The following is an 11,102-nucleotide window of genomic DNA, read 5'->3' on the forward strand; positions in this document are numbered from 1 at the left end:
TTTGCTTTCTCAAAAAAATAAATGAAAAATAACACAATATTTATTTTGAACTTTAATTTCTAATTCACCCGAACGCCTCGTAAAAAAATTAGGTTCACAAAACACTGCAAAAGAAGTTTATAATATTGTTAAATTTTAATTCGAATAGTACATATTATAATCTTGTCATATTTCGAGCATAAAAAAAAACTAATTAATCCAAATCATTCTAATAATGTATTACATTTAAAGATTAAGGGATTCAAAACACCGTCCCATTTTATTTTTTAAAGGTATTAATAAAAGAATAAAAAATAAATACATATTTATATTTTTTTATTAAAAATAGTACTAGTTTTCATATATATATATATATATATATATATATATATATATATATATATATATATATATATATATATATATATATATATATATATATATATATATATATATATGTGTGTGTGTGTGTGTGTGTGTGTGTTTATAATTTATATAAGATTATGGTGACGAAACAAAATATTGAAGGGTTAAGAAATATATTTTAAAAAAAATTGGAGGGGCAAGACTAATATTTTAAGAAAATCAACTACGAAATAACTAAAAAAATTGTTTTTTTTTTTTGGGGGGGGCTATAGCCCCCCTCTGCCCCTTCATAGGCCCCCCGCTGTCAAATAGACAGTACATAATTATTATTGTGCGTATGGGCAAGCAATTATTTATGAAGACACAGACATGCAAACAAATTAAATTCAATTAAATTTATGAATTTTTGAAATTATCTATAAATAAATAGAAGTCCCTCTTTTCCCAACAAATATAAAAAAATAATAAGAGAAGCAAAACATTGATTCATATTATTTATAATGTCTACTACTCTTATTATCTGCCCACCCAAAATTCCTAAATATAATCCAATTAAATCTCTTTCTTTTTTTAACAGCAAAAAAAAATCAAAACTGTGCTTTGCAGCCTCTTCTATTAATCCAGCTGGTAATGGCTTAATTATAATTATGCCTCGTTCATTACAGTGCAATGCTCAGGTTAATAACTGTGTTCAGGCTCGATTAATTACTAGTGTTAATCGACGGTCTGGAAACTACGAGCCTCCCGTTTGGAGTTTCGATTTCGTTCAGTCGTTGACCACTGAATACAAGGTGATTAAACATGTTGATATTTATTAATTCATTAGTATTTTTTAATGTAAGAGTATATTCAATATAATATATGCTTTTTTTTGTGTATATATATATATATATATGTGTGTGTAGGAAGAGAGATATTTGAAGAGGGGTAGTGAGTTGGTGGAGCAAGTGAAGAAGATGTTATTAGTGGATGAACAAATATTAATTCAGAAATTGGAGTTGATTGATAACTTGTACATGCTTGGTATTTCTTATCGTTTTGAGGAACAAATTAACCAAATATTGAGTTCTTTATATAATCAACTAATTAATGACAATATTTATAATAATAATAATAACAAATATTATGATGTAAGAGATAATTTGTACTCGGCGGCACTTGCATTCCGACTCTTCAGACAACACGGTTTTCGCGTCTCCCAAGGTACGTTATTCATACATACATACATACATACATATAGACTGGCCACGGGCTGGGGTTGACCCGGATCTCGACCCGCTTCGTTGACTGCCCCGACCCGCTGCGTTGACTATGGACCCGGACACGACCAAGTACGGATCGTTTTGGGTCCTGATTATTTGAACCCGGGACCCGATAGGTCTATCCGGCGGGGGACCCCAGGACCTATCGGGTCAACCCGGATTCCCGGTTTATTGTTCCAAAAATGCACGGAGGGATTCGAACTCGGGAAAATGTGCAGAATTGGACAATTTTAACAACTAGGGCAGAATTGGACAATAAATATATATAATATAAAACGCTAGTGTAAAATGATAAATATGTTAAATAAAATATTAATTTTCATATTAATTATTATTAAATAATTTTAATTTAATTATTAACAAATGCAATATAAGAAACATTTTAAAAAAATATATAGAATCACGGTTCAATACTTCAAAACATCTATTATTAATTACTATATCCATATAATATCCACTATTGAAAAATATAAAGTATTGCATCAATTCGATATAAAAAAAACGCGCTAACTTAATACATACTCACTTATGTTATTAAAATCGATAGTGTGAAAAATTTGAATGAAAAATAAAATAAGATGTTTATTTAAAAAAATAGATCATAACTAATTTTAATTAATTTAAATCGATTAATCTCAATTGTTGACAAGAACTTATTAATATTATTGATTATTTTATCATAAGATAATTATTTAAAAATATAGATGATGTTTATTTTAACAAAAATAAATTATATCTCATTCTAATTAATTTCTTACTTTAAAAATAAAATTATATATGACGAGTATAATCAAAATATTATGATGTGATTTCACTTTTAAAAATTGGTTTAATTTGTAAAAATATTAAGAATTAAATCGTAGGTCATATGATTTCATCAATTTTTTTTATATTTACATTTTATTCAAATATTAGAATAATCGAATCGTAAGATTTAAATGGATTAAGCTCAAGTCCTTTCAATTTTTTTATAATATTATATTTGTTTATAATTTAATTAAAATTATTTAATAATAATAATATAATAATTAATAATCTGTTTAACATTATTTATTATAATCATTTTACGCCTTTTGTTTATGTTATATATATTCCTTGTTATAATAATCATAACTATAAATATATAAATATAAATAACACTGTGAAATGATGATCATAATTGTATAACTAATGTTTTATAAATATTAATTGTCATGTTGACTATTATTAATATCAAAAATCTCGACTAATAACAAATGCAAATATATTTAATTTTGAAAATATAAAGAAAAATACGATTTAATTTAAAAGAAAGATTTAATTTTGATTTTTTTGAATTTTGAAATTTTGAAAAAAATCTCAATTATTATTTTCACTTATAAATACCCATAGTCCAATCTTCACAACTTTCATTTTATTTAGTTTATGTCTAAAGGTCTTAATCGTTTCATTTTTTTCTAAAATTGTTTAGTGTTTAAATTCAATTATTTTTTTAATTTTGAATTTAAAATTAATCTCATGTTTTTTCAAGTTTCAATATAATTTTTTTTTCTTTCTTGTAAATAAATAAGTAAATAAAAATTGAAAAACCGGTTTGGACCCGGACCCGGATGGACCTGGGTGGACCCGGACCCGCCACCCCGCGAGTCGGTATTGGGTCCCTTAAAAGTCGGACCCGGACCTGGCGGGTCCGATCCAGACACGGACCCGGACCCGGACCCGGACCCAGACCCGACCCGCCACGTGGCCATGTCTACATACATACATACATACATACATACATACATCGTATTATGTATTGAATGACCACCTCATTGAACGTCGATTGCATTTCGCAGATGTGTTTGATAGTTTCAAGAACGAGATGGGTGATTCTTTTAAGGCGAGTCTTGGAGACGATATTAATAGCACTAAAGGACTGTTGCAACTTTATGAAGCTTCTTTTTTTATGACACGTGGCGAGACAACATTAGAGCTCGCAAGAGAATTTTCTGCCAATTTGCTGCGAAAAAAACTCGACGATGATCGAATTGACGATGACGAGGGCGATACTTTATTATTAATGGTTCGGCATGCATTGGAGCTCCCAATTCATTGGAGGGTTCAACGGCCAAATGCAAGATGGTTCATCGAACAAGTCTACGAGAAAAGTCAACACACGAACCCTATTCTACTCGAGCTTGCCAAACTCGACTTTAACGTTGTCCAATCAACACATCAACAAGAACTCAAGCATCTCTCTAGGTACGTAAGTTAATTATTTCGATCTTGATCGACTAACTTGTTCGAAAAATAGTAATTACTTTGAATTTTGATTTGTATATATTATAGTTGGTGGGAGCAAATAGGGCTAGCTAAGACATTGCCATTCGCGAGGGATAGGTTGATCGAGAATTACCTATGGACCATCGGTGGGTTGTTTGAGCCTCGATATGGATATTCAAGAATCATGGCAACCAAGGTCAATGTTTTCATTACGATAATCGACGATATATTCGATGTTTACGGTACTTTGGAAGAACTAGAGATCTTCAATGACGTCATTCAAAGGTCCGAATAATTATTAATCAATTAAACTTATAACTTAAAACTTTCTAGACAAAATTTTAATTAATGCAAGTAACTCAAAAAATTTAATGTTTGTTTATTATTTTTCAGATGGGATATTGAAGGAATGGACAAACTCCCACACTATATGCAGATGTGTTTTCTAGCTCTCAACAACTTCGTCGATGAATTGTCGTACCATGTTCTCAAACAACAACGATTCCTCGTCATCCCACATTTGAGAAAATCAGTAATTAATTAATTAGACTTATATCAATTTCTATTTACTACTCCAAATTAAAATATTCGATTATTGATTTATATATGTATAGAAATTTAATTTTGCAGTGGGCAGATTTATGCATGGCGTATATGCAAGAGGCGAAGTGGTACTCCAAAGGGTACAAACCAACACTCGAAGAATACGTAAACAATGCATGGATTTCGATATCGGCTCCTGTAATACTCTCTCATGCATTTTTTCTCGTGACGAATCCAATAAAAAAGGAAGCCGTTCGAAGCTTGTACGAATACCACAACATAGTTCGATTATCGGCAATGATTCTACGTCTTGCAAACGACCTTGGCACATCACCGGTTCGTAATAATATGATACTAATTAGTGTATGCTGATAATTAATATTTTTTTATTTTTATGAAAAAAATAAAAATTCTTTGACTTAATTATTATTATTAGGATGAGATGAAACGAGGGGATGTTCCGAAATCGATAGAGTGTTACATGAATGAAAGAGGAGCTGGTAGAGAAGAGGCGGAAGCGTATGTAAGGTGTTTGATAAACGAGACGTGGAAAGAGATGAACGAAGAATTACGAGTTATTAGGGAATCGCCATTATTCGAACGAGATTTTGTGAGAAGTGCGGTTGACTTAGGGAGAATGGCACAGTATATGTACCAGTATGGAGATGGGCATGGAATTCAATTTCCTGAGATGAAGGATCGTATTATAAGTTTGTTGTTTGAGCCCTTTTGTGTGTGAACTTTATTTAACTAGCTATATTGAGTATAAATAATTCAATATAATAATGTACTTGTGAGTTTGGAAATAAAAAATTGTTAACAGAAATAATCAAACTTCAATACAGATGGGCATTTGGTCTAGTGGTATGATTCTCGCTTTGGGTGCGAGAGGTCCCGAGTTCGATTCTCGGAATGCCCCTTTTAGATTACCCAAAAGTTATAAATAAATATAGTTGGATATTTACACTTTTTGTCCTATACCTAAATGCGATTTTAGTCTTCAAACTTTTAAATTCACGAAATTAGTTCTCAATCTTACCATATTTTGACATTTTCGATTGGCTGTAAAATTTTCCAACTAACTTGGACGGAAGTGTCACCATTTTTTTCGTCGCTAACTGAAATTAGGCATTAAATATTTGGGAGAGCTGAAATTAGGCATTAAATATTTGGGAGAGATAAGAGATAACGGTGAGGTAGAAAAAGTTTAGTTCCAGCTCATTTTTAGGGGGCCAAATCGACCTCACGTGAGGTGCACGTGACGATTCCATTCAATTTAACAGAAAAATTTGACACCCAAATAAAATTATCAAAAAGTGGCAAATAAATATAGTTGGATATTTACACTTTTTGTCCTAAATGCGATTTTAGTCCTCAAACTTTTAAATTCACGAAATTAGTTCTCAATCTTACCATATTTTGACATTTTCGGTTGGCTGTAAAATTTTCCAACTAACTCGGACGGAAATGTCACCATTTTTTTCGTCGCTAACTGAAATTAGGCATTAAATATTTGGGAGAGAGAAGAGATAACGGTGAGGTAGAAGAAGTTTAGTTCCAGCTCATTTGTAGGGGGCCAAGTCGACCTCACGTGAGGTGCACGTGACGATTCCATTCAATTTAACAGAAAAATTTGACACCCAAATAAAATTATCAAAAAGTGGCAAATAAATATAGTTGGATATTTACACTTTTTGTCCCTATACCTAAATGCGATTTTAGTCCTCAAACTTTTAAATTCACGAAATTAGTTCTCAATCTTACCATATTTTGACATTTTCGGTTGGCTGTAAAATTTTCCAACTAACTCGGATGGAAATGTCACCATTTTTTTCGTCGCTAACTGAAATTGGGCATTAAATATTTGGGAGAGAGAAGAGATAACGGTGAGGTAGAAGAAGTTTAGTTCCAGCTCATTTGTAGGGGGCCAAGTCGACCTCACGTGAGGTGCACGTGACGATTCCATTCAATTTAACAGAAAAAATTGACACTCAAATAAAATTATCAAAAAGTGGCAAGTCTGATGACTAAATTCGTTGCGACAATTGTTATGAGGATAAAAATCCTATTAATATAGGACTAAATGCATGTGAAATACAAAATGAGTGACATAATAATAAATTAATAATACGAAAATAGCAAATATATTAAATAGTGTACACAAAAGGGTCAAACAGCAAATTTGCAATACGGTCCTTCATCTCAGGAATATGCATTCCATACCCATCTCCATGCTGGTACATATACTGTGCCATCCTCCCTAGTTCAACTGCACTCCTCACAAAATTTTCATGGAATGGCGAATCCGTAATTACTCGCTCTTTGTTCATCGTTTTCCACGTCTCGTATATAATAGATCTTATGTACTCTTGCGCCACTTCTCTATCCGCCCCACTTTCGTTCATGTAACACTCAACCGACTTAGGCACATCCCCTCGTTTCATTTCATCCTAATAATTTTTATACGTCGTTAATTTCAAAAAAAAAATTATTATTAAAGTATTGTACGAGATTAAATTAATAATATGTACTATATAATTACCGATGATGTAGCTAGGTCATTCGAAAGACGTAGAATCATTGATGGACATTGAATTATCTTGTGGTATTTGTGCTCGTACAAGCTTTTAACGGCTTCATCGTGTATCGGATTCGTCACGAGAAAAAACGCATGAGATAGTATTACAGGAACGGACGACGAAATCAATCCATTCTCGATGTATTCTTCGAGTGTTGGTGTATAATCTATCGAGTACCACTTCGCCTCTTGTAAAAATGTATTGCATAAATCTGCCCACTGCATGCATGCAACACTTTATGTGTATATATATATATATATATATATATATATATATATATATATATATATATATATATATATATATATATATATATATATATATATATATATATATATATATATATATATATATATAATGTTATATTTGAGAAATTAAAATAATAAGTACTCCTACCGATTTTCTTAAATGTGGGACAACGAGGAATTGTTGTTCTTTGAGAACACGGTACGCCAATTCGTCGACGAAGTTGTTGAGAGCTAGAAAGCATATCTGCATGTAGTGTGGGAGTTTGTACATTGCTTCAATATCCCATCTACAAAAGAAAAACAAAATTAAATGTATTTTTGGTTTGAATATCAAGTACTAATTAATTATTATATATATGTTATATTAATTGTTAATAAAAAAAAATTAGTAATTAATAACCTTTGAATAACATCATTGAAGAGTTGGAGTTCTTCCAAGGTACCGTAGACATCGAATATATCGTCGATTAATACTATAAAAGCATTGGCTTTGACGGACTCGATTCTTGAATATCCATATTGAGGCTCGATCGGCCCACCAATGGTCCATAGGTAATTCTCGACAAGCCTATCCCTCGCAAACGGCAATGTTTTTGCAAGCTCCGTTTGCTCCCACCAACTATATATATATATATATATATATATTGCATAATAAATACAAATTAAAATTAAAATTAAAATTAATAACCATATATTTTCGGACGAGTTAGTTAGTCAAGATCGAAATAATTAACCTACCTAGAGAGATGTTTGAGTTCTTGTTGATGAGTCGATTGAACGATGTTAAAGTCGAGTTTGGCAAGCTCAAGTACAATAGGGTTCACGTGTTGACTTTTCTCGTAGACTTGTTCGATGAACCATCTTGCATTTGGCCTTTGAACCCTCCAATGAATCGGGAGCTCCAATGCATGCCGGACCATTAACAATAAAATACCGCCCTCGTCGTCGTGAATTCGATCATCGTCGAGTTTTTTGCGCAGTAAATTAGCGGAAAATTCTCTTGCGAGCTCCAATGTTGTTTCGCCTTTTGTCAGAAGAAAAGAAGCTTCGTACAGTTGTAGCAATCCTTTAGTATCATCGTCGAGACTCGCTTTAAAGTCGCCCGTCTCGTTCTTGAAACTGTCAAACACATCTGCCACGCATGCAAATCGATTTTAGATGAAGTAATTTTGAGGCCTAAAGTGAATAATAAAATGGGAATTTTGGGAAAGATGCATGTGTGTTAATTAAATCATGGTATTCAAGTTGCACAAGCCTGAATATATATATATATATATATATATATATATATATATATATATATATATATAACTCTATAAATTAATATAGTCGGAACTAACAAAATTCTATTAATTTAGCGAAATATTAAATTATCGAACTAATAATTTAGTAGGGTTTTACCGATTCGGGACCAGAAAAAACTATTATTTAATCGAGGTTCTACTGTATAGGGTAATTTGCATCCATCTCTCCTACATTTTGATCTTTTAACAAATACACCCCAAACATTTAACTTTTTGTCATATACACCCCTTCATCCACTTTTCGGTTAGTGGTCCGTTAGTTCGTGGGAAAAATACATACTTGCCCTAATTTTGAACATAATATAGTAATTTGCATCTACCTCCTCTAACTTTGGTATTTTAACAACCACATCTTAAATAAATAAATTATTTATTTATTTATTTATTTATTTATTTATTATTATTATTATTATTATTATTATTATTATTATTATTATTATTATTATTATTATTATTATTATTATTATTATTATTATTATTATTATTATTATTATTATTCATTTTTTTTTGGATTATGCAGTCCTTTTTCATCCGGTTTAACTGTTGGTAATTATTTCTATTTTTTTTTTACGTTCACAATTCAAATGTTATATTTCAATTAATCAGTATTACATTTTTTTCAACCGGTCCATATTACATTTACATATATATGGCATGACGAGTTTTTAACGGATGCAATAACAAGAAAAACAACGACGATAGGACTAGCAATTTCAAACTTATTATGAAAAAAATATATATATATCATTAATCAGAAGATCTTTCGATCCATGCATGTGCGCCCTCGTTTCCCCATATATCTCTTATTATTTTTCTTAAATAAAAAAAGTACCTTGGGAGACGCTAAAACCGTGTTGCCTGAGGAGTCGAAATCCAAGTGCTGCAGAGTACAAATCCCTTTGATAAAACTCAATGCCATGTTGATACAAACAAGTCAAGATTTGGTCAATTTCATCCTCAAAGTGATAAGAAATACCAAGCCTATACAAATTATCAATCAACTCCAATTGTTGAATAGGCTCCATTGACATAACTTGTTCCCCCACCACCATCAACTTCACTTTCTCCCTCAACTCACAAGCCCTTTTCATGTATCTCTCTTCCTATATATATATATATATATATATATATATATATATATATATATATATATATATATATATATATATATATATATATATATATAAAGACATTAAATTATTAAAAAAAAAAAAAAAAAAAAAAGAAAGAAAGAAAAGAAACCCTAATGAGTACTAGTTAATATTGATCAAGTGCATTTGTCGAATACGATATACCTTGTACTCGCTGCTCAGTGATTGAAGAAAATCGAAACCCCAAAGGGGAGGCTTGTAGTTTCCGGTTCGACGAACAATAGTTGGACTCTGATCACCACAAACGGCGGCGGCGCCGCCATTGGTATTATTAATGCATTTTATTGACGAACATGAATTTGGCCTTACTGATCTTGTTGCAGTACGAGAATATACGAAGCACGCTTTCGAATCTTTCCTCTTGTTCAAAGAAGAAGAAAGATAATTCATTGGCTTGTTGGAAATCGCCAAACATGGCATTGTAATGCTACTACACATTTTTTTATGAGAAAGAAAGAAAAAAAGATTGTATGTAAATTTGGTTTTTCTTTTGCTTGATTTTCTTGGGGAGGTTGGATCATTTATGAATGCAATAGTTGGCTTTTTTTATTGATAGATGCGATCGTTCTCGTATTTCGACTGCATCGATGTACTACCACCAGTGCCGCATACATCCCAATGTACTACAAAATGCTACAAACTGAATCCCGCCGTTGAGTTATGTCAATGAATCAGTCCATTTTCAAAGTTGACCGATATCGTTACACGAGATAATATAATGTTAAAATTTATTTGCGAATTTTAATCTATTATTTGCAATATGGAATCTTGACCCACTAGATATAAAGAAAATATTAAATATGATCAAAAGCGACCCTTGATCTTAGGTTAGGGTAGTCAGCCAATTATATATTTGTAGCAGGGCCGGCATTAATAAAATAATATAGATACATACCTGGACACGTTAAAACATGTCATAATAAATAAACTCAAATATGTGAACAGGGTCATGTGATTTATTTATTATTTTCCTACATGTAATTTATTTATAAATTTCCTACGTTTTGCATGTTGGATTCCTTATTTTTTTTCTTTGTTTTTATAATTTATGAAATCATTTGTAGCTATTATTTTGTAAATAAAAAATATGTATTTCATCCATAAATTTCTTTTTTATTTTACTTTACTATAAAATAATTTTATGTTATTTGTATAATATTTATTTTATTAATTTATAATGCTTATATTTAAGAAAGTATTAAAAGAAATAAAGAATAAAAATAAAGCAAAACTAAATTAAAATCAAACATTAATAAATAAATATGATATCAAAAAATAAAGCAAATACAACACACGTAGAATATAAGACAATTCATTAAAAAAAAATTAAACATCTTCGTCTCCAAAGATAATATTCCATAAATGGTTCATAAGATCGGATCTCAAGACTTCATTAGTTCCTCGATTGCGAATTCGGTCAAGGCGT

At 30.9% G+C, this 11,102-nt stretch overlaps 2 protein-coding genes and 1 non-coding gene across 3 annotated transcripts; 2 read left to right on the plus strand and 1 right to left on the minus strand.

Annotated features, from left to right (window-relative positions):
- The first annotated feature begins 482 nt into the window (after positions 1 to 482).
- Positions 483 to 5,220, plus strand: LOC105949676 (terpineol synthase, chloroplastic). Its single transcript, XM_012972991.2, has 7 exons — positions 483 to 1,136; positions 1,251 to 1,548; positions 3,425 to 3,830; positions 3,918 to 4,136; positions 4,245 to 4,383; positions 4,482 to 4,730; positions 4,831 to 5,220. Exons 1-7 carry the CDS (start codon positions 846 to 848, stop codon positions 5,131 to 5,133), a joined length of 1,905 nt encoding a protein of 634 aa, XP_012828445.2. The 5' UTR covers positions 483 to 845; the 3' UTR covers positions 5,134 to 5,220.
- A 21-nt stretch (positions 5,221 to 5,241) lies between these two features.
- TRNAP-UGG (transfer RNA proline (anticodon UGG)) lies at positions 5,242 to 5,313 on the plus strand. Its single transcript has one exon. It is a non-coding gene; the product is annotated as a tRNA-Pro (tRNA).
- A 1,077-nt stretch (positions 5,314 to 6,390) lies between these two features.
- Positions 6,391 to 10,360, minus strand: LOC105949512 (terpene synthase 10). The gene is made up of 7 exons (XM_088824282.1): positions 9,821 to 10,360; positions 9,358 to 9,628; positions 7,960 to 8,353; positions 7,622 to 7,840; positions 7,370 to 7,508; positions 6,937 to 7,191; positions 6,391 to 6,844 (listed from the first exon to the last, which is right to left on the minus strand). Exons 1-7 carry the CDS (start codon positions 10,112 to 10,114, stop codon positions 6,542 to 6,544), a joined length of 1,875 nt encoding a protein of 624 aa, XP_088680408.1. The 5' UTR covers positions 10,115 to 10,360; the 3' UTR covers positions 6,391 to 6,541.
- Positions 10,361 to 11,102: the final 742 nt, after the last annotated feature.

The sequence above is a fragment of the Erythranthe guttata genome, chromosome 2 (assembly GCF_056151865.1).
Source record: "Erythranthe guttata isolate IM_541 chromosome 2, IM_541, whole genome shotgun sequence".
NCBI classification, from domain to species: Eukaryota; Viridiplantae; Streptophyta; class Magnoliopsida; order Lamiales; family Phrymaceae; genus Erythranthe; species Erythranthe guttata.